Raw genomic sequence first — 22764 nt, forward strand, 5'->3', positions numbered from 1 at the left:
AACTAAGGAAGTCCACTGTTAGGCAAACTCTCAGGGAAATACTGTGATAGTGGAGTCCTGCTATGTTGACACGTTATGGAGCTTAGCATCAATGCTAGACAACCCCTACATTGTCTTGGTGTCACCTCTTCCTTCACTAGATTCAGTAACATTGATTTGAAACGAATTGTTGGCCAAGTAGAGTAGTAATAACTTTTCAGTTGTGAACTACGATATGTTAGTGTTGCTGCAGGCTTGTAGTCAGTCATTGTGCAGTAAGAAAACATGAAATCTGAAATTATTATAATCAACTCACAAATGTGATATATATTTTGATGTTGATAATTCCCGGCAATGATACGGTTCATGTTAAAAGTAGGAAACTAACATACCCAAACAATATGGCTACTTTTTAGAACTAGGCTGCTGAAGTAAATTCGACGCTTGCTAAGATAGGTATCAATTACAACCATTTTCTTCTTATTTTTCTGAGTCCTGCCTGGATATCATGCGGAATGTTTGTGTTGTCTATGGTAACGATTAGATTGAAACAAGTTCCTAGAAATGAGTTACAGATTTGTGATTCGAGCAGAAAGTGAACAGGAAAATATCTTCACGGTCTGACAACATGAACGACACTTAACATACTCATCTCTGTAATTAAATAATGAAACAGGTTAAAATAAACTTTTCATGAACCACTCTCATTACTTGAAGAGATTCTTTGTTTACACAGTTACCCACGTACACATGAAAAGATGAATTATTATTATGACAAGCAGAGGTAGCGGTGACTGTATAATGACACAAGCTTTACTGCAGGAGGATTACATCCACTCTTACAAGCAGTCTCGGAGGCCTGACGACGACATCACCATCGTCAACGCTGCCATGAGAGTAAGGATGGTGGCCGGCACCTGCCGTGTTGCCCAGCTCAGTCTGATCTTCGGTGGGATGGCCGCCACCACTGTCCACGCCCCCAAGACAATGAAGGTTCGTTTAGCTTGTCTAGCGACACGAGTGGACCACACCTCTCCCGCCGCCAGAAATTGTTACACGTCTTGAGGTTGAAAGTGTTGTCCTCAGTATATCTTAATGTATCACTGTCATATGTTTTGTCTTTATGCTTGGATTGTATCATGAGACTGGCTTATATCAGCTCATTAACAGCCAGACTTGTAATGATGTGTAATCTGGTGTGAGTGGCAAAAGCACAGACAGATATTATCACGAGGAGCCTCTGATGACGGTCTTGAGTCTCAAGATGTTATCAGTCTACGTAGATTGGCAGTTTCTAAAAAGTCATGGTGTTACCCTGGATTTCTCTTAGTTTGTTCCTGGCGCTGCCTCGCTGATTCGGGAAATGGCGGACATGTATGGATAAAAATCGTACATATAAGGAAGGTATTTGGTGTTGCTTGGGAAAAATGTTGGTCTAGATTTTCCATAGGTCTTCCCCAAGTCCTTCCACCGTTTGTCTTCGGATCTTCCCAAGGCTCTCACCGCGTCATACCTATGTCTTCCCCAGATTATCTCTACGTCTTCTTCACGTCCTCCCCAGACCTTCCCAAGGTTCTTCAACATGTCTTCCGCAGTTTGTCCTACCAGGACCTTCCCAGATCTTCTCCAGGGTCTTCCCAGGTCTTCCCACAAGTATATTTTAAACGCCACTTTGATTGCTGAAAACACTCTGTGGTACTGTAAATCTATACTTCACCTAAATTACAAACTGGTTTTTGAAAAGTTTATTTCGGTGGCCTTAGAACGGCTTGTGAGGCCTCGGCCACATAGTTCACGTTATACATATATATATATATATATATATATATATATATATATATATATATATATATATATATATATATATATATATATATATATTATATATATATATATATATATATATATATATATATATATATATATATATATATATATATATATATATATATATATATGTTTGAGGACAATGTGTGGTGTGAGGTGGTTTGATCGAGTGAGTAACGTAAGGGTAAGGGAGATGTGTGGAAATAAAAAGAGCGTGGTTGAGAGAGCAGAAGATGGTGTTTTGAAGTGGTTTGGGCACATGGAGAGAATGAGTGAGGAAAGATTGACCAAGAGGATATATGTGTCGGAGGTGGAGGGAACGAGGAGAAGAGGGAGACCAAATTGGAGGTGGAAAGATGGAGTGAAAAAGATTTTGTGTGATCGGGGCCTGAACATGCAGGAGGGTGAAAGGAGGGCAAGGAATAGAGTGAATTGGAGCGATGTGGTATACCGGGGTTGACGTGCTGTCAGTGGATTGAATCAAGGCATGTGAAGCGTCTGGGGTAAACCATGGAAAGCTGTGTAGGTATGTATATTTGTGTGTGTGGACGTATGTATATACATGTGTATGGGAGGGGGTTGGGCCATTTCTTTCGTCTGTTTCCTTGCGCTACCTCGCAAACGCGGGAGACAGCGACAAAGTATAATAAAAAAAAAAATAATATATATATATATATATATATATATATATATATATATATATATATATATATATATATATATCATACATATTCTCTTTATCCCACGTTAGCGAGGTAGCGTTAAGAACAGAGGAATGAGCCTTAGAGGGTATATCCTCACTTGGCCCACCTGTCCGTTCCTTCTTTTGGAAAATTATAAACGGGAGGGGAGGATTTCCAACAATCCGCTCCCTCCCCTTTTAGTCGCCTTCTACGACACGCAGGGAATACGTGGAAAGTATTCTTTCTCCCCTATCCCCAGGGATAATGTATATACACACACACACACACACGATTGCAAATGTTTTGTGATGTGTGTTTGTGCATACCTTTTTCCAAGGCCAGAGTGCAGCACCTGGAGGCTTCAAATTTTGAGTGTAGCTACTTCGGAATCTGGTCCAAGATTTAGACTACCGCACGTTGACCTTGAATGCCATTTTGAGGGGAGTAAAGGCCACCAAAAGCCACCCCAGCCTAATAGATTAACTTTGTTTACTGCAATTATTCACAATATATAAACTCACCTTTAGATAACAACAAAGGCAGTATCTAATGGGTATCAGAACGTGACCTTAGTCGAATTCTATAAGGGTGATCATAGCCTGGCAGTGGCGCTTCCGCCTGCCACGCAGGTGTCCCGGGTTCGATCCTGATTATTGGAGGTTTGTATGTTCTGTGAAACTGCGCGTTCATATGCACTTTGTTCGTATTCATATACCTCCGTGTTGTACAGTTAGGTTTGGTAAAATGCCATCTACTGGTTGTGTGAACCTGATGAGAAATGACCGATGTAGACCCCGTTGCTCACCAACGTGAGACGAAGGGTGTTCGATTACACAGTATTCGAATAGTTATTTCTCTATAGGGGCGATGATAGCCTATGGGCAGCGCTCTTGCCTGCCACTATATATCTATCTATCTATCTATATATCTGTCTATATATATATATATATATATATATATATATATATATATATATATATATATATATATATATATATATATGTATATATATATGTGTGTGTGTGTGTGTGTGTGTGTGTGTGTGTGTGTCTGCCTACGGCAGTATTCCTACTGCTTATGCCTTGTATCATGCCTTTTTCTAGGAGCTGGTTGGCCGATCATGGGACACCTCCCTCCTGCAGAAGGGAACAGATCTGTTGCTGGAGGACCTTCCCCTGAGCCCCAATGCCCCAGGAGGGATGGTGGAGTATCGCCGGACTCTCACTATCAGGTACTGAGGAAATCATTTGTCTTCCCCACTGTGAAAGATAACCTTATCCTAAAAGAGAAACAGAATCTCACTGGAAGAATCTCACTTTGAGATACAAAGACCCACAGACGCAGCACCTGCCACAGACAGGAGCTTTTAGAGAGGATTCAGACCGAGTACAGTTTACTGAGGCCTATTCTACCAATAAAGAGAGGGAAAATATTCCAAATGGAGCCCTAAATATAGTATTTCTTAAATTCGTATCACTGTGGCACAGTGAAGTGTAATACGAGCACAGGTGGTGAGAGGATCAAGAATTCATAACGACATACTGATTAGAGGCGGTGTCCAGAGATGGCCAGTGTAATATAACGAAAATTTTTGCTTGTCCTTCTGTAAAGAAATGATTAAGATGGAGACATTGTGGATAACTGTGATTAAAGAAATTAAGAAATTTACGAAATGAATGATTTACAAAGGATTTACGAAGAGGCAACTGTGCTGACATGCTCGTCTTCAATTCTTTTTTTTTTTTTTTTATTTGAAACCACGGATTCAAAGAATGATCATGCTTAGCAAACGTTTTAGACTTACGTGAGATCGTGAGCTCCGTGTTACATAAAAAACTGGAAAGCATTTGACACAGTACCACATAGGAGGCTGGTGCAATGCTTGAATGTTGGCCATTAGGGGAAGACTCCTTCGATGAACTGAATATTACCTTGGTGGAAGGAGATAAAGTTTGTGTGTCCAAGGTGCCCTCACGTAATGGCTTGGGGGTAACAGTGGTTTCTCGGCGCAATCCTGACATCAGTTTTTTTTTCTTTATTTATGTAAATGACTTGTTAGAATGATTGGACTCGGACCTATATAGTCTGCAGATGATGCAGGCACGAGGGTGGTAGAGAGACTGCATCATCTTACAAAGTGATCTAGACAAACTTCAAGATTGGGTTGATAATGTTTGATTAAGTTTAGCCCATAACTGTAAAGTATTTGATGATGGGACACAGTGAAAGAAGGTCTCAATATGCATATAATTTAGTAGCAAATAAGCTGCAAGAATACTGGAGGAATTGGTTAAACTGAATGATGATCATACTGTGAAGTATGTTGATTACGAGGGTGGTCAATAATAGAAAGTTCAAGAGCTGAGATCCTAGAATATAGAACTCCCTCCCCGTACAGTACAAATGGGTAATTGCTCTCTTATATACATTATTGTTTTCTTTACTTTTGTTTTTTTAGAAGAGTTGAGATGTATTGGAGACGAGGAGAACTGTATCTGTTATTTTCTTGCTCTGGTGAAAATTAATTCATTTTGCAGTTTTTTCCTCAAGTTTTACCTGAGCGTACGAGGCTGGCTCAGTGAGAATGTGGGGCACCTCGTGAGGCCGTTGTCCCAGGACGAACTGTCTGCCAGCAGTCCCTTCCCACGTCCCACCGCCATCAGCACCCAGTCCTTCCAGCAGGTAAGACTGCTAGGTGTTAGCCCCCCCTAGCAGGCGAGACTGTTGGATCTTATCCCCTCCAGCAGGTGAGATTGTGTGTTAATCCCCCAGCAAATGAGATTATTATATGTTAATCCCCCACCAGGTGAGATTATCATGTGTTGATCCCCCACCAGGTGAGATTATCATGTGTTAATCCCCCAGCAGGTGAGATTATCATGTGTTGATCCCCCAGCAGGTGAGATTATCATGTGTTAATGCCCCAGCAGTGAGATTATCATGTGTTAATGCCCCAGCAGGTGAGATTATCATGTGTTAATCCCCCAGCAGGTAAGATTATCATGTGTTAATCCCCCAGCAGAGCAGGTGAGATTATCATGTGTTAATGCCCCAGCAGGTGAGATTATCATGTGTTAATCCCCCAGCAGGTGAGATTATCATGTGTTAATGCCCCAGCAGGTGAGATTATCATGTGTTAATGCCCCAGCAGGTGAGATTATCATGTGTTAATCCCCCAGCAGGTGAGATTATCATGTGTTAATCCCCCAGCAGGTGAGATTATCATGTGTTAATCCCCAGCAGGTGAGATTATCATGTGTTAATCCCCCAGCAGGTGAGATTATCATGTGTTAATGCCCCAGCAGGTGAGATTATCATGTGTTAATCCCTCAGCAGGTGAGATTATCATGTGTTAATGCCCCAGCAGGTGAGATTATCATGTGTTAATGCCCCAGCAGGTGAGATTATCATGTGTTAATCCCTCAGCAGGTGAGGTTAAGTGTTTGTTATGGCAACAGTAAGAGCAGGTGTTGTGCCACAGGTGCCAGAGTCGCAGGGACAGCATGACTTGGTGGGCCGACCTGTCGTCCATACCTCGGCCTTCAGTCAGACAACAGGAGAAGCTGTCTACGTGGAAGACATTCCTCACGTCGAGAATGAACTACACGCCGCCCTTGTCGTCTCCTCCCGTGCCCACGCCAAGATCCTCGCCATCGACGAGACACGGGCCCTCCAGCTGGAAGGCGTGGAGGCTTTCTTCTGCGCCAGAGACTTGCCTGGTGGGTGGCTGGAAATGGCTTGACATCCTCAGTGTTTGGCAAGTCACTCTCGCAGGGTAGATAGGTGTACCCGTTTGGATGGAAAAGCTTAAGTCCATGTTTTTCTTGCGAGAAAAGTTTGAGTGATATTTCCTTACACTGTGTAACATACTGACTTATAGAGTATAGGAACCAGAGGTGGGTGACTCTCTGATCCATGAACAATATCAACCGGTTCCCGATATTACCCATCATGTCTTCAACCACTCTACATCTTGATCACGAAGTGGAAATTCCAGTTGCACTCCAACAACGTTTCTTGTCTCTGTCCTTGATCAGGTGAGAAGAACATCACGGGCCCGGTGACCGCAGACGAGCAGGTGTTCGCGCAAGACAAGGTGGTGTGTGTCGGGCAGGTGGTTGGCGTGGTAGTGGCGCGAGACCACGCCACAGCTCGCCAAGCCGCAACTCTCGTCAATATCCACTACCAGGACCTTGGTCCTCCCATCATCACTATCCAGGTGAGAGCATGCTGACTGTTTGGTATAAACCTGCGCCTCAGCAGTAAATGATCGATCATTTTGTATTGACAAATAACCGGAAAATGTTTATGAACGAGGGTTGAGAGCTGTTGACCATGTTAGCCTTTAAATGGAACTCTGTTCGATATGCTGGCACAGCTGGAGCCGGGACCAAGTTCGCTGCGTTATGTTACTTGTGGCGGAGCTGACCAGTTACCGCCTGGCTGATGAGATACAACCAAGAGAACATTGGAATAAGGTTGTTTTGTGGGAATATGGTTGAGCTCATCTTTCAGCTATGATTCTCTCTCTCTCTCTCTCTCTCTCTCTCTCTCTCTCTCTCTCTCTCTCTCTCTCTCTCTCTCTCTCTCTCTCTCTCTCTCTCTCTCTCTCTCTCTCTCTCTCTCTCTCTTCGTGACTGGTGTGACTGAAGAGATAGAAAACGATCTCTGTATGATGATCACAAGTGGATGGAAGTGTTAGTGGTGTTGTCATGGTGGTACCAGTGAGCGTGTGCCGCGTCAGTCAGCGGGGCGTGGGGGCTGCTGCCACGCGCGTGCTAGGTTCCTTCCTGCATCCCGTCGTCCTAGGCTCCACTGACGTTTAAGAAAATGTTGCTTCGTCTCAGATGAAAATCTTGGCATCGCTTCACCGATGTTATGGATATAAGGACGTTGACTGCATTGATACATTAATGCTTTTATTCTCACGCCTGTATGCAGGGTCAGGCAGCGCACGTCAGTGAATTAATGAACCCAAGAGACGACTCAGTACGATTTCACTTGACTTTTGAAGTGAACGTCATCAAAGGTTCGCCATGATTTTACAGAAGGGCAAAATAACTTCACTACAGGACATTCTCAGTCATTTACTTGCGACTGAAGTCTTAACCTAAGGCTAAATATAAGGCTTATAACTTTACATGTCTATATCTTTTTCAAGGAATGTGACTTGGATAAAACAAACGTGAAATCCAAACGTGTTGTGATATTCATGTCACGTTCTTGGAGTGCTCATACTTTGATGACATGCGCAACAGTTCCCCTAATGTGACTTGTTACGAATTCAAATATAATATATTCGGACAAGTTCGCCAGTAACATATATTTGTTACATGTAATCTACTGGTCCTCGTCTTCGCAAGGACGCTAGATTCGTTACGTTTCACAACGGGATAACACGATCAGAAAGTTATGGGATTGAATTAAAAACCAGCATTACATTAAATCTACTTATTATGAAAGAATGCAGGTGTACAAAGATAAACACATAAATCAGGCATGAAACATTTAACACTGAACATAAAATAACATTGAACACGAGTTAATATTCCAGATAAGATTTCAAGCCAGGAGGTCTCTTTCCTCTATAACAATTTGTTCGATAACACTACACTTAGATAGACCTGACGTGACACAGTAATATCATCGTCGCACTTAGCTAAACCTGACGTGACACAGTAGTAACATCTTACAAATTGGGGCAGCGGTGGCTACAGGGTTCGAGACAGGGAAAGCTCACATTACCTTTCCTTGGCCCGACTGCTGAAGGAATCGGCTCTCAGACGATCGTCTGAGCCTTTTAACTGAAGGACCAGCAAGGCAGGAACAGTTAGCCACGCCTCGACCCGCCACCTATGGCTACGATAGGTCAGAATGACACAATTGCCCTTGATAGGTCAAAAGACATTGTCACGCCCTCATCTTGACGTGATTGGCTGAAGGAGGCCTAATGTCCGGCCCACATCTTGCCTAGAGGCTCCACCTTCTCTTGTCCTGACAGCGACGACACTGTATGGGGCCGTAGGTTGACCCCAACTTGACCTGTTGCCTCGGATGAAAGGCCCATAGTGTCTAGGTGGACTGGATTGATGGCCCGGCGTGGCCATCTGGTTCTCCTGAGCCGTGGGGACGCAGCAGGCCCATAGGGGGTCCTGTTTCTCCCCTCGGTCGTCCTGTCCTAAAATAACACTTACACCATAACCACAAAGACACACACACACACACATACATATATATATATACGAAACATGTGGGCACACACACGTGTTCGTAATAGACTGCAGTAGCAACCTCGAGTGTTGGAAGCCTTTTACCGCCTTATTATACAGTACGGCCAGACATCAACTGCTAGCATTTAAAGCAGATTGGATATCCAACTTCAGTCGCAGCCTCTTCGCTATTTTGTATACGCGTTCGAAGCCAGCGTTTGCTTCTGTGGTTTATGTGATTTTTGATCTGAGGTCGACGGTACGACCCTTAAGCACGACAGTACGACCCTTGGCGTGAGCGCCTGTGATTATTTTTATTATTATTTATTATACTTTGTCGCTGTCTCCCGCGTTTGCGAGGTAGCGCAAGGAAACAGACGAAAGAAATGCCCCCCCCCCCCCCATACACATGTATATACATACGTCCACACACGCAAATATACATACCTACACAGCTTTCCATGGTTTACCCCAGACGCTTCACATGCCCTGCCTCAATCCACTGACAGCACGTCAACCCCGGTACACCACATCGCTCCAATTCACTCTATTCCTTGCCCTCCTTTCACCCTCCTGCATGTTCAGGCCCCGATCACACAAAATCTCCTTCACTCCACCCTTCCACCTCCAATTTGGTCTCCCTCTTCTCCTTGTTCCCTCCACCTCCGACACATATATCCTCTTGGTCAATCTTTCCCCACTCATCCTCTCCATGTGCCCAAACCACTTCAAAACACCCTCTTCTGCTCTCTCAACCACGCTCTTTTTATTTCCACACATCTCTCTTACCCTTACGTTACTCACTCGATCAAACCACCTCACACCACACATTGTCCTCAAACATCTCATTTCCAGCACATCCATCCTCCTGCGCACAACTCTATCCATAGCCCACGCCTCGCAACCATACAACATTGTTGGAACCACTATTCCTTCAAACATACCCATTTTTGCCTTCCGAGATAATGTTCTCGACTTCCACACATTCTTCAAGGCCCCCAGGATTTTCGCCCCCTCCCCCACCCCATGATCCACTTCCGCTTCCATGGTTCCATCCGCTGCCAGATCCACTCCCAGATATCTAAAACACTTCACTTCCTCCAGTTTTTCTCCATTCAAACTCACCTCCCAATTGACTTGACCCTCAACCCTACTGTACCTATTAACCTTGCTCTTATTCACATTTACTCTCAACTTTCTTCTTCCACACACTTTTCCAAACTCAGTCACCAGCTTCTGCAGTTTCTCACATGAATCAGCCACCAGCGCTGTATCATCAGCGAACAACAACTGACTCACTTCCCAAGCTCTCTCATCCCCAACAGACTTCATACTTGCCCCTCTCTCCAAAACTCCCGCATTCACCTCCCTAACAACCCCATCCATAAACAAATCAAACAACCACGGAGACATCACACACCCCTGCCGCAAACCTACATTCACTGAGAACCAATCACTTTCCTCTCTTCCTACACGTACACATGCCTTACATCCTCGATAAAAACTTTTCACTGCTTCTAACAACTTTCCTCCCACACCATATATTCTTAATACCCTCCACAGAGCATCTCCATCAACTCCATCATATTCCTTCTCCAGATCCATAAATGCTACATACAAATCCATTTGCTTCTCCAAGCACCCCTCACATACATTCTTCAAAGCAAACACCTGATCCACACATCCTCTACCACTTCTGAAACTACACTGCTCCTCGCCAATCTGATGCTCTGTACATGCCTTCACCCTCTCAATCAATACCCTCCCATATAATTTACCAGGAATACTCAACAAACTTATACCTCTGTAATTTGAGCACTCACTCTTATCCCCTTTGCTCTTGTACAATGGCACTATGCACGCATTCCGCCAATCCTCAGGCACCCCACCATGAGTCACACACACACCAAATAACCTCACCAACCAGTCAACAATACAGTCACCCACTTTTTTAATAAATTCCACTGCAATACCATCCAAACCTGCCGCCTTGCCGGCTTTCATCTCCCGCAAAGCTTTCACTACCTCTTCTCTGTTTACCAAATCATCTTCCCTAACCCTCTCACTTTGCACACCACCTCGACCAAAACACCCTATATCTGCCACTCTATCATCAAACACACTCAACAAACCTTCAAAATACTCACTCCATCTCCCTCCCACACCACCACTACTTGTTACCACCTCCCCACTTGCGCCCCTCACCGAAGTTCCCGTTTGCTCCCCCGTCCTACGCACCCCATTTACCTCCTTCCAGAACATCCTTTCACTCTCCCCAAAATCCAATGATACTCTCTCACCCCAACTCTCACCTGCCCCCCCTTTCACCTCTTGCACCCTTCTCTCGACCTCCTGTCTCTTTCTTTTATACATCTCCCACTCAATTGCATTTTTTCCCTGCAAAAATCGTCCAAATGCCTCTCTCTTCTCTTTCACTAATACTCTTACTTCTTCATCCCACCACTCACTACCCTTTCTAATCAACCCACCTCCCACTCTTCTCATGCCACAAGCATCTTTTGCGCAATCCATCACTGATTCCCTAAATACATCCCATTCCTCCCCCACTCCCCTTACTTCCATTGTTCTCACCTTTTTCCATTCTGTACTCAGTCTCTCCTGGTACTTCCTCACACAGGTCTCTTTCTCAAGCTCACTTACTCTCACCACCCTCTTCACCCCAACATTCACTCTTCTTTTCTGAAAACCCATACAAATCTTCACCTTAGCCTCCACAAGATAATGATCAGACATCCCTCCAGTTGCACCTCTCAGCACATTAACATCCAAAAGTCTCTCTTTCGCACGCCTGTCAATTAACACGTAATCCAATAACGCTCTCTGGCCATCTCTCCTACTTACATAAGTATACTTATGTATATCTCGCTTTTTAAACCAGGTATTCCCAATCATCAGTCCTTTTTCAGCACATAAATCTACAAGCTCTTCACCATTTCCATTTACAACACTGAACACCCCATGTATACCAATTATTCCCTCAACTGCCACATTACTCACCTTTGCTTTCAAATCACCCATCACTATGACCCGGTCTCGTGCATCAAAACCACTAACACACTCATTCAGCTGCTCCCAAAACACTTGCCTCTCTTGATCTTTCTTCTCATGCCCTGTGATACCAATGCAATAAATTCGAGGTCATGAAGACATAAACGATTCAGCTTTTTTTCCCCGTGTGGAATATTGTTGTCAAGTGTTCTATGGCAGCAACGTTTGACTCTGTTGTCCATCTGTACCATGAACAGGCCATGCGACACAGTCTTCATTAGAGTTAGGTAGTCTTCAGTATGTATTGTGAAGTGCTGCAGGCGGGTGTTCACATGACCAGTCTTCATTACCGTTATTCTCTTGTACAGTATAGAACAAAGCTAGGTAAGGCTGGCGTTGCCTCACAGTCCTACTTACTACTCCCCTGTTGTTTCTAACAAGTCATTTTTTTAGTTTTCATTAATATCTTTTAAATCAATAAATGTTAGATTTTACCAGTGTTCGTAAAATTACTAAGCGAAAACTGATTAGTCGACTGAGGTGTTAAAAGTGTATTCGTGTGGGACAGGATGCTATCAGAGCGCAGTCTTGGTGGGAGCCTTGGACCGTCAATAGAGGAAATGTGGAAGAAGGCTTTAAGATCGCCGCTCACCTTCTGGAAGGTGAGATGTACATTGGCGGGCAAGAACACTTCTACATGGAGCCGAACGCCCACATCGCTGTTCCCAAGGGTGAAAACAACGAGATTGATGTGTTCTCGACGACGCAGAACCCAACAGGGACCCAGCAGCTGGTGGCGAAGGCCCTAGGGGTCCCCTCCAACAGGGTAGTGGTCCATGTCAAGAGAGTGGGTGGAGGTTTTGGCGGGAAGGAGACCCGCAGCTGCTGCGTCAGCGTGCCTGCTGCAGTAGCCGCCGCCAGGTCAGACTTTTTCCTCACTCGTTATAAATTCTTGGTGCTAAACATTATGCTATAAAGTATACAGTATAGTGGAATTGGATGACAATAATTCTCTAGAATCTTTCCCGTCTGTAAACCACCAACCTGATTACCAAACAGAATGAAAACAGTTGGAACTAACGGTAGGTTAAACACAGTACTGGCCCACTGAAGGACACGAGGTGTGTATATGGTAAGGGAAAAGGACGAGGGTGAAGTAAATAAGATACATTGGAGAAAGGCCTCTGGGAATGCCATAGGAACGAGTCTTGTCCTGTCGAAAGAGTTGAGATAATTTTATCCAGTGACATAGCTGTGACGATAAGCAATCATGAAGTAAATAAACATGTTTCTTTGAACACCGAGAGTAAAGTTGCATTATATGAATCAACCAGGAAGTAGATGACATCATGATGGGAACCGCTGAGACAAGTTCACAATGGTGGCGAGAAGGGTTGTGACCTGCTGGGGTCGGCTGTGAGGGATAATGAGGAGACAAATATCGGTGTAGGTCATTAGAGATGAGATGGTCGTGGAAGAGTTGGAAATTACTGATGAAGGTAAAAGACCCGTGGTGCTGCAGGGGATAAGGGGTAACGGGCCGTCTAGAGATAAGGATTCGAACTAGAATAAGGCAGATCGAATCTCCAATAACAATTATGATAGAATCTCGACACATGATGACGTGGAGTAGATCGATGGGTTATAGATGCATCTTTTGTAACTATAGACGCTTTGGTCTATGGGGAATTGAATCGTATGAACTGTAAAGTTTATGGCCAGGTGTATGGACACTCACTGAAATCCCATGTCTTAGTTTGTGAAAAAATTGAACATAGTAGGGATAGGTCCAAACAAACCCAACAAGAGACGTTACAGCACCTCATGGTTAATGTTAAGACCTGTAATACTGAGACTGTATCCACTCTTTGCATCAATTTGATGAGTTTCCTGTAATGATCTAACTTTCTATCATCTATTATCACTATCGTCTGACCACTGGGAGTCTGACAAAGACCTGCTCCACCGTCGCAGACAGGATAAGCTTGGCCGCCACAGTCAGCTAGTCGCTGACAACAGCAGAATTAATGTGGTGCAATGTGAAGTAGATGATGCTGCATCAGTTGATGATGAAGCACTTGTTGGTGTGGACACGGGGTACGACATGACGGAGCATGTAGCGGAGTGAGGGAGACGTGTGCAAGAATGATGAAAGCTGTGTAGGGATAATGAGGTACGTAGCTGGGAGAACAGGCATGAGGATAGCACGTAGAGGAATGATGAACGATAGGATGAAATCTGAAATATGCAGTGGGATGAGGAAGCGCATGTAAGGACGAGGAAGTACTTAAGAGGGAGGAAGAGAGTGGGAACCTAATGGAAAGACGAAGGGAGGTTATTCATGAATATAACATAGGGAAGAATAGGCTCAGATGAAGAGGCGGCCCATACATGAGGAACACAAGTCAAAATGAAGAGAAAAGGTTGACGCGAGTCTCACTAGTGACATCTGGGGAGGAGGGTTCACGATGAACACGCAGGGGGACGACTGGCTTGGGCGAGAAGTCAGCGGATGACGAACTAGGTATGGCGACTGTCATGATCATGAGAAGACCTTCTCCAGAGGGAGAAGGATGGGTCGGGAAGGTGAGGTCTCGTTTTTGGACTTTTATCTTTGCCCTTAAGGGCCATATGCCACCCAGGACGGCCCGCTAGTCCACCCACCGCCCATGACGTCCACTGTCCAGACCTAACATAAGTCTGTTGGTGTTATATATCAAGTTGTATGGTGTTCTTGATATATGTTATATATCAAGTTGTATGGTGTTCTTGCTATATGTTATATATCAAGTTGTATGGTGTTCTTGCTATATGTTATACATCAAGTTGTATGGTGTTCTTGCTATATGTTATATATCAAGTTGATTCGTGTTCTTGCTATATGTTATATATCAAGTTGATTGGTGTTCTTGCTATATGTTATATATCAAGTTGATTGGTGTTCTTGCTATATGTTATATAGCAAGTTGATTGGTGTTCATGATACATGTTAATGACCTCCCCAGGCTTAACCGGGCGGTACGTATCCGTCTGGAGAGGCAGGAGGACATGCTGGTGACCGGCGGTCGACACCCTTTCCTGTTCCGCTGGAAGGTTGGCTTCACGCCCGAGGGGCGCCTCACAGCCCTCCAGGCCCGACTCTACTCTAACGCCGGCTGCTCCCTCGACCTGTCAGATTCCCTCATGATCAAGGCTCTGTGTTCCCTTGACAGCGCCTACAAGTAAGTCGATCTCTTGCCCAAGCTGACATCTTGAAGCTACCCACCTGCAAGGAATAAATAATGTCGATCTTAGATTAAGATTTGTACTTGCAACACCAGCGACCACAGTACAGTGTACCTGTAGTGTTGTGTTTCCAGTCTCTTCCACGCCCAGTTGTGCCAGATCACCTCGCTGATCCACACCTCTGAAACTGAAGGGAAACGTAAATGTATGTACCTATAGTGAGGGAGGGGTGGGAGGTAAACCACTGTACTGTGTCCGCCACATTTGCTGTGTTGATTGTCAGATTTTGAGCGTCAGTGATTTTTTTTCTTTGAAGAAAGAAGAGTTGATTAACAGGAATATTTGTAGATGTCTTTTTTTTTTTGTCATACTGTATTTTGACACCTAAATCTGTCAACCCGCTGAGGGTTCTTTTAACCAAATCAGTTTAGGTTAGTTATATTTTGTTGACACCTCCAGCCACCAGAACCTGTGTGTGACGGGCTACTCCTGCAAGACTAACCTTCCCTCTAACACCGCCTTCAGAGGCTTCGGGGTGCCGCAGGCCGTCATGTTCATTGAAGATATCCTGTCGCAGATGGCAGCCTTCCTCAGGTTGGACCCTGTCAAGGTAAGCCATCATCTTCCCGTTAGGCGGGGAGGAGGGTGGGGCTCGCACTTACATCTAAGTGGCTTGTTGTCAGTCTTTGAGGATGGTTTTCGGTCCTAGGGTGGGTTTCAATCCTGAGGTGGGGTTTCAGTCTTAGGGTGGGTTTGTCTTGGATGGATTTCGGTCCTGGGTTGGGTTTCAGTCCTGTGGGGTGGCTGTCAGTCTTAGGCGGCAGGTGTTAGTCCTGGGGAATGGGTGTCTGTCTTCAGGGGTGGATGTCAGTCCTGGGATTAGAAATCACTCCTTAGGGGGAGAGAGTCACCTCTGAAGGGGTGGGCGTCAGTCCTGAGTTGGGGTTTCAGTCTTGTGGGATGGCTGTCAGTCCTGGGAAAGCGGGTGTCAGTCTTGTAGGATGGTAGTCATATTTTTCCTTGTCTTCCCAGATGGATGTGAGCAAGTGGTTGTAATCCACGTACGATGTAGGGTGTTCAAGATGAACGAGGTATAATGAAAACAAATTTTTGGATTAGACTCTTGCAAAGACATGTACAGGGCAGCGTAGGATGTCTGGTCAGTGGCTTGAAGAGGAACGCCTGCCACTCAGACAAAGACCATGTTGTCTATAAACGGGATAACCAGTTATTTTATTAGTTCTCACATCGGATCGACTTCCTCTCCACGAATGACTTGATATTAAAGTTACAAAAGCTAGCTTTACCACAATTAACCCGTCTTGAGCTGGTTCAGATATTAACATACATAATCAAATTCCCAACTGCATGATACCGAAGAGGCTCTTAGTTCATATATAACTTAAGATGAAATCCTGCAAACGCCGTTTCATTAAACTAAGAGCACATGAAAAATTATTGTCCTTCACTGTCACGTTTCTGGCAGACTACTGCAAGTGGCCTGGTGGAGTGGTGGTCCAGACTAGAGGCGGTGTCACACGAGCACTTTTTTTTTTTCTTTCTTTTTTTGGCGAATATCCTCCCACGGAACTCGTTTCTGGCGCGCTAAAGTAAGCTGGGACATTTTTTTGCGGACATGTATCGGCAAACACCACATCAGGCGAATATTAGAATTATTCTAAATAAAAGCATTAATATTAGTCAAATTATGATATTTCTATGATGACCTTCAATAGTCCTGACATGCAGGAAACACATTTTTATATTGAATTTCCAAACAAATTGCTTACAATCCCTGATTCGAAGAGTGCGGACTGTACTTGTTTACATTCTGATCATTCTGGGCCACGAGCGGACGAGCTTCGTCAGGACCGTTGCAGACCAATTGTTTCGAGCCAACCGCTCCTGCGTCCGCTTACGTCTTTCGCTAAAACATAGCATATCAGGTATACCAGCTGCTTCCTCCATCCGTAAGATGTAAACCATACTCTCTGTTTTGTGCTAAAGCGGTAAATCAACAGCTGAGCAGTTCTGCTCGTGTGACTGAGTTCGCTGCTGTATTAGCCGATAATGAGTCACCAGGAACGAGTTCCGTGAGCAAATTCGCCAAAAAAAGTGTCTGTGTGACATGATTCGTGAGGTGGACAAAGTGAAACTGATCTAAGCTGAGGGCCAGGTACTAACCGCGTCTAGCATTAAAAAAAAAAAAATCCACTATATATGGATGGGATCTACAAGAGGGAATAGCCAGCTAGTCAGTTCTTACAGTCAGTCCTGGGTTAGTTGTTATCCCTGAAGGGGAGGATATCAGCCAGGGGGGGGGGGGGGTGAATATCAATTGTTGGGGGGGAGTGTGTCAGCCCTGGGGGATGGATGTCAGCCCTATGGGGGTGTGGGTGTTAGTTTTAGGGGCTGGGTGTCAGTTTTGGAGGGAATGAGGACCGTAGAGTTTGCATGACGGCCCAGTGTCAGACAGTGGAAGGAAGCAGGTGGCAGTACGCGAGAGATATTCGATGTGTCTCCCTCAGTTTAGATTTGACCGGCCTCCCTGTTTGCTCCAGGTGCGAGAGACCAATATGTACAGGGTGGGGGACATGACCATCGTCAGTTACAAGCTTGAGCAGAATCTAGTAGCCCAGTGCTGGCGGCAGGTCCTAGATAATGCTGAGTTCGAAGCCCGCAAAGCAAGAGTGCAAGACTTCAACAGGTATGTTAGAATCCTAATGAATTCGAGCTACGATTCTATGATCCTTGACTCCCGTCTTCGTCTAACTGTGTTTAGTTTCCATTCTTGCTTTACAGCTTTTCCTTTACTTTTGTTTGTGATTCTTTTCCTTTTGATACTTTCTCTGCATATTCTGTTAGCCCTTTTAACTTCTCATTGTTTGTAGACTGATAGAACTATTGGAGCATTATCTCTAGCTTATGATAATGTATCGACTGATAGTAACCATGTAATCTCTTCCTGAACGGGTCTATTGTGTTGGCGGCATTCGTGGCGTCACGAGGTACCTTAATGCATTATTAACTGGCCGTATTCACTTTCGTTATTTCATTCTCGGTTTCTCTCCCCGACTCAGACTCCCACACTTGTCACTTACTAACATCATCTCTCGTGTACCCAAACTTCTCCTACAGTCTCTCTCACGCTCGATCTTATACTGTCCTTGTTCACTTATCGTCAAATGAATTAAAAAAAAAATCGATCATACACTGGTATCCATTGAAATGACATAGTATATATCCTGGCATTCATCACTTGCAGCAACTAGGCTCTCTCTCTCTCTCCCCCCCCCTCTCTCTATCTCTCTCTCTCTCTCTCTCTCTCTCTCTCTCTCTCTCTCTCTCTCTGTTGCTCTCCCAGATGATGTTCTTCAGCCTCATCATTTGTTATCACATTTGGTTTGTTTGAAATTGCAAAACTTTTTTTTATTTCATACTATTCCGGAACCTCTTGTTTCAGTCTTTTTACTTATTAACGCTAAAGACAGTGTAGAGTACTGATATAATAAGATAAGATATGATGTCTTTATTGTCAAACTGAATACATGATAAAAAAAAAGAAATTCTGTATGGCTAGAAGCTCAATTAAGGGTTAAAAGCATAAGAATTTTAATATAAGAATTATAAAATATCACCTAAAGAATCATCTGTTGCACTCAGAAGCTATATCAGTGAGGAGTTACATCGTCTTTAGATGGTTAAACAGCAGAATGCTATGTGGTACAAATGGTTTCCTGAATCTCTTGATGTGCTGTCTAGACAGACACAGTCTTCCTGATGAGTTGCATCTTGCATGATCTCCACCTGCTTCAGCGCACATTCCTGATACAATATATCTAATGTTTTAGTGTTTGCACACAGTTTTCTAGCTTTCTTAATATTCTCAAGTTTATTTTAATCTTTACTGTTCAGCTTGCCATACCAGGCGGTAATTGAGAAACATGAAATTGATCCTATAGTTGATACATGAAAAAGATGTTTTATTTAGTTGTCTATTCAAGATACGTACAAAGTGCAATCTTTGATTACATTTCTTAAACACCATATCAGTATTTGCACCACCCTTTAATTGGTCATCCATGATAAAGCTTAGGTACGTGCACTGACTTACTCTTTCTACATTTTCATCTACAATTCTAATCAAGTCTGACACTTGTATTTTTGTTTGTCCTAAAATCTATCATCATCTTGTATGCATCATTGATTCTTTTCTTTTAATCGCTAAGGAAGGTACCATTCACTGCCAGAGTCTCACCATATTCCACTTTCATTACCCCCAACCCCCCACCTCCTTATATGTTAATGGTCCTCACCACAACTCCTCTCATATGTTGATAATCCTCACTACAACTCCCACATATATTAATGGTCCTTACTATAACCGCCTCATATGTTGATAGTCCTCACTACAACCCCCTCATATGTTAATGGTCCTCACTATAACCCCCTCCCCCTCATATGCTAATGGTCCTCACTACAACCCCCTCATATGTTAATGGTCCTCACTATAACCCCTCCCCCTCATATGCTAATGGTCCTCACTACAACCCACATCTCCGCACAGGAGCAACACCTACAGGAAGAGAGGCCTGGCAGCTACGCCAGTTCACTTTGGGATCGGCTTCGAGCGGGTCCTCAACCAGGCGGGGGCGCTGGTGCACGCCTACACTGACGGCTCGGTCCTGCTGACCCACGCCGGCATCGAGATGGGACAGGGGCTGCACACCAAGATGATCCAGGTATCAGCCAGCACGTTCTGATGTCAGCCGGGGTGGTGATCTGACTGGCCAACTGACTGTTGGTTGTTGCTGGCTACCCGTTGCTCGTACCTGGCCAACTTTTAGTTGTTACAGAATAGATGAGCCGTTGCCAATCAGCTGTTGGTCGTTACTGGCAAGCTGTTGGTGTTCGAAATCAAAAGATATTTTCAGTGTTTTAGTCAGAATGTTATGAAAGCGATATTGTGCTGAAATACTCTCTGTATGAAATTCATATAACATTATGTAACAGTGAAACAAATATTGACAATAGTCTTTTTTATTAAGTATGAGGAATTCTCTCTCTCTCTCTCTCTCTCTCTCTCTCTCTCTCTCTCTCTCTCTCTCTCTCTCTCTCTCTCTCTCTCTCTCTCTGTTCCCCTCACCCCACCTTCCTGAGCGTGTGTGTGTGTGTGTGTGTGTTTATCTCAGCTATGGTATGTATGTTGTCTCACGGCAGGTGGCATCACGGGCGCTGGGTGTGTCATCCGACGTCGTGCACATCTCAGAGACCTGCACGAATAAGGTGCCCAACACCTCCCCCACCGCCGCCTCCATCTCCACTGACCTTAACGGCATGGCTGTCCTGGTACGTTCTCGACCCTCGTACTTCTCTTCACCACACACAGGACACTTACCCTCCACCACACACTGGACACTTACCCCCCACCACACACTGGACGCTTACCCCCCACCACACACTGGACGCTTACCCCCCACCACACACTGGACGCTTACCCCCTACCACACACTAGACACTTACCCTCCACCACACACAGGACACTTACCCCCCACCACACACTGGACGCTTACCCCTACCACACACTAGACACTTACCCCCACCACACTCTGTATGTCCTCGCCAACACGTGTTTGAAATATGCTGTGTAGTCACTCTTATAAGTCTTATCCTCGTGTTTTTAAGTGCGTCACGTAATCGTCTATTTCTTTCCACTCTTCACACGAGAACACATTAAATTCTCACTCCTCTCCACTCGTTTTCTGTAACCCGTAGTTATCACCGTTACTGCCGCACAGATTGTGTGCAGTCTGCTCAGAGAAGGTACTTACGGATGCTTGTGTTCCCAGGGTTAGTAGATGGAACATGCAGAACACACCAGTTTCCAGAGTCACTACAGTCGTACTGGAAGATACAAAACACAAAAGTGTTTCCAGAGTCACCAAAGTCGCACAGAATACAGCATTGTTATTTTCTTCCAGTGTTTCATTAATTCGTGCCACACCACAGGTTCCACCCAAGTACTGGTGACCATATCATGTTTGCTTACCATAGACCAGTGGCTGTCCCCAGTTCCCTCCTTGGCGCACTAGTTGTATACACTGGAATCAAGCACATTTCTGCAGTTCACAAGTGTTATATCTCTATACAGTAAGTTATACGTTTAAAAAATGATTTCACCGATTTTCCATGAAAAAAGCCATTCACTGTTAATATTCACAAAGCTGTTCATTTACCGAAGAACAGGTCCTACTCTAATACTGTCCGTCATGGTGTCTGTAGAACACGTCCCATAGACCCTTGTAAATATTCGTAAAGGAACAGGAGTATCGTTCAAAAGAATGTTTACATCATAGGTACACTACACTGCAGACGTCGTGCGCTGCTTGTCAGGCCCTGTATGCAGATACTCATGTGCTGTGAGCCTGCGTCACTCCGGGGCGTCAGCAATACAAACTGAACTGCTCAGCATGTCTCGGTCCCCACACTGTTATCATTATTATTATCATTATTATCATTATTATTGTTATTATTATTATTATTATTATCATCATCATCATCATTATCATTATAATGATAATGATAATAATGATAATTATTATTATTTGTAGTATTATTGTCATTATTATCATTATCATTATCATTTTTACTACAACTGCTCCGTCTTTTATTGTATAACCAAACGTTTACAGATTTCCTTACCAACTTGTAACTTTACATACTTTTACCACCATTATTATTTTTTGTGAACGCATATATGTTGTAATGGCTTACATAAGAATGTTAACTTTTGAGTTAAACTGATGACTATTGAAGAGAGGCTCAACCATCTCCAGGGAAGCTGGTAAGGCAGACACAACTCTCCTGTACCTCAGCTTGGATGTCTCACCTCCCCTGCCCTGCCTTCCTAGTGGCCAGAACCTCCCTTGCCCTACCCTTCTGGTGGCCCAAAGCTCCCTTGCCCTGCTTCTCTGGTAGGCACAACCTTCCCTGTCCTGCCTTTCTAGTGGCCAGAACCTCTCCTATGCTGCCCTTTTGGTGGCCAGAATCTCCAACACCTCACTCACTCTGACCTTCCGGTGACCACTGCTGCAAGGAAGGGCGCCTCACTCCAGCAAGGGTTCAGTATACTGAGGTTCACCACGTCCTCCCTCACCACACCTTCCCCATGTTCCTCATCTTTCCTCACCACACCTCCCCATGTTCCACGGCCTTCCTTATCACACCTCCTCTCATTTAACACGTCCTCCCTCACCACACCTTCCCCTGCCATATTCCCTCTGTCAGTACAGCTCCCTGCGCCCTTATACTCCATCTGTCACCCTATAAGCTCCCTACACCCCTACCATACTCCCTTTGTCACTTTACAAGCTCCCTGCACCCCTACCATACTCCCTCCGTCACCCTGCTAGCTCCCGGCACCCCTGTCATACTTCATCTTTCAACTTACTAGCTCCCTGCACCCCTGCTGTGCCTCTCCTGTCATGCTGTTCGCTGCCCTTCAGAATGCGTGCCAGGAGCTGTCAAGACGCCTGCAGCCTTACAAGGAGAGGTCTCCCGAGGGCAGCTGGAGGGATTGGGTGGAAGCCGCCTACAGCGACCAAGTCTCTCTCTCCGCTACAGGTTTCTACAGGTACTACGTTGAGGCTACCACGGCGCCAGCTACCTGTCATGGTTATACTGGTCACTGGTGCTGGAAACATGATGGTCGTACCGTCATTCTACAGAAGGCATTGCGTGTTATGAAAGCAACGTATACATACATATACATACTCAGACATATACATATATACACGTACATATTCATACTTACTGCCGTCGCCACCCCGCCA

At 44.6% G+C, this 22764-nt stretch overlaps 1 protein-coding gene across 1 annotated transcript in view; it reads left to right on the forward strand.

Annotated features, from left to right (window-relative positions):
• Positions 1-22764, forward strand: part of LOC139757464 (xanthine dehydrogenase/oxidase-like) — a 76686-nt gene that overhangs the window by 45200 nt on the left and 8722 nt on the right. Inside the window, exons 12-23 of the mRNA XM_071677992.1 lie at positions 802-972; positions 3593-3720; positions 5027-5171; positions 5971-6208; positions 6527-6708; positions 12276-12628; positions 14713-14928; positions 15392-15542; positions 17494-17639; positions 19500-19674; positions 20153-20281; positions 22438-22565. Of these exons, the coding sequence (XP_071534093.1) occupies positions 802-972; positions 3593-3720; positions 5027-5171; positions 5971-6208; positions 6527-6708; positions 12276-12628; positions 14713-14928; positions 15392-15542; positions 17494-17639; positions 19500-19674; positions 20153-20281; positions 22438-22565 (2162 nt within the window). The remainder of the gene's footprint in view (positions 1-801; positions 973-3592; positions 3721-5026; positions 5172-5970; positions 6209-6526; positions 6709-12275; positions 12629-14712; positions 14929-15391; positions 15543-17493; positions 17640-19499; positions 19675-20152; positions 20282-22437; positions 22566-22764) is intronic.

This window comes from Panulirus ornatus, chromosome 2 (assembly GCF_036320965.1).
Source record: "Panulirus ornatus isolate Po-2019 chromosome 2, ASM3632096v1, whole genome shotgun sequence".
Classification (NCBI taxonomy): Eukaryota; Metazoa; Arthropoda; class Malacostraca; order Decapoda; family Palinuridae; genus Panulirus; species Panulirus ornatus.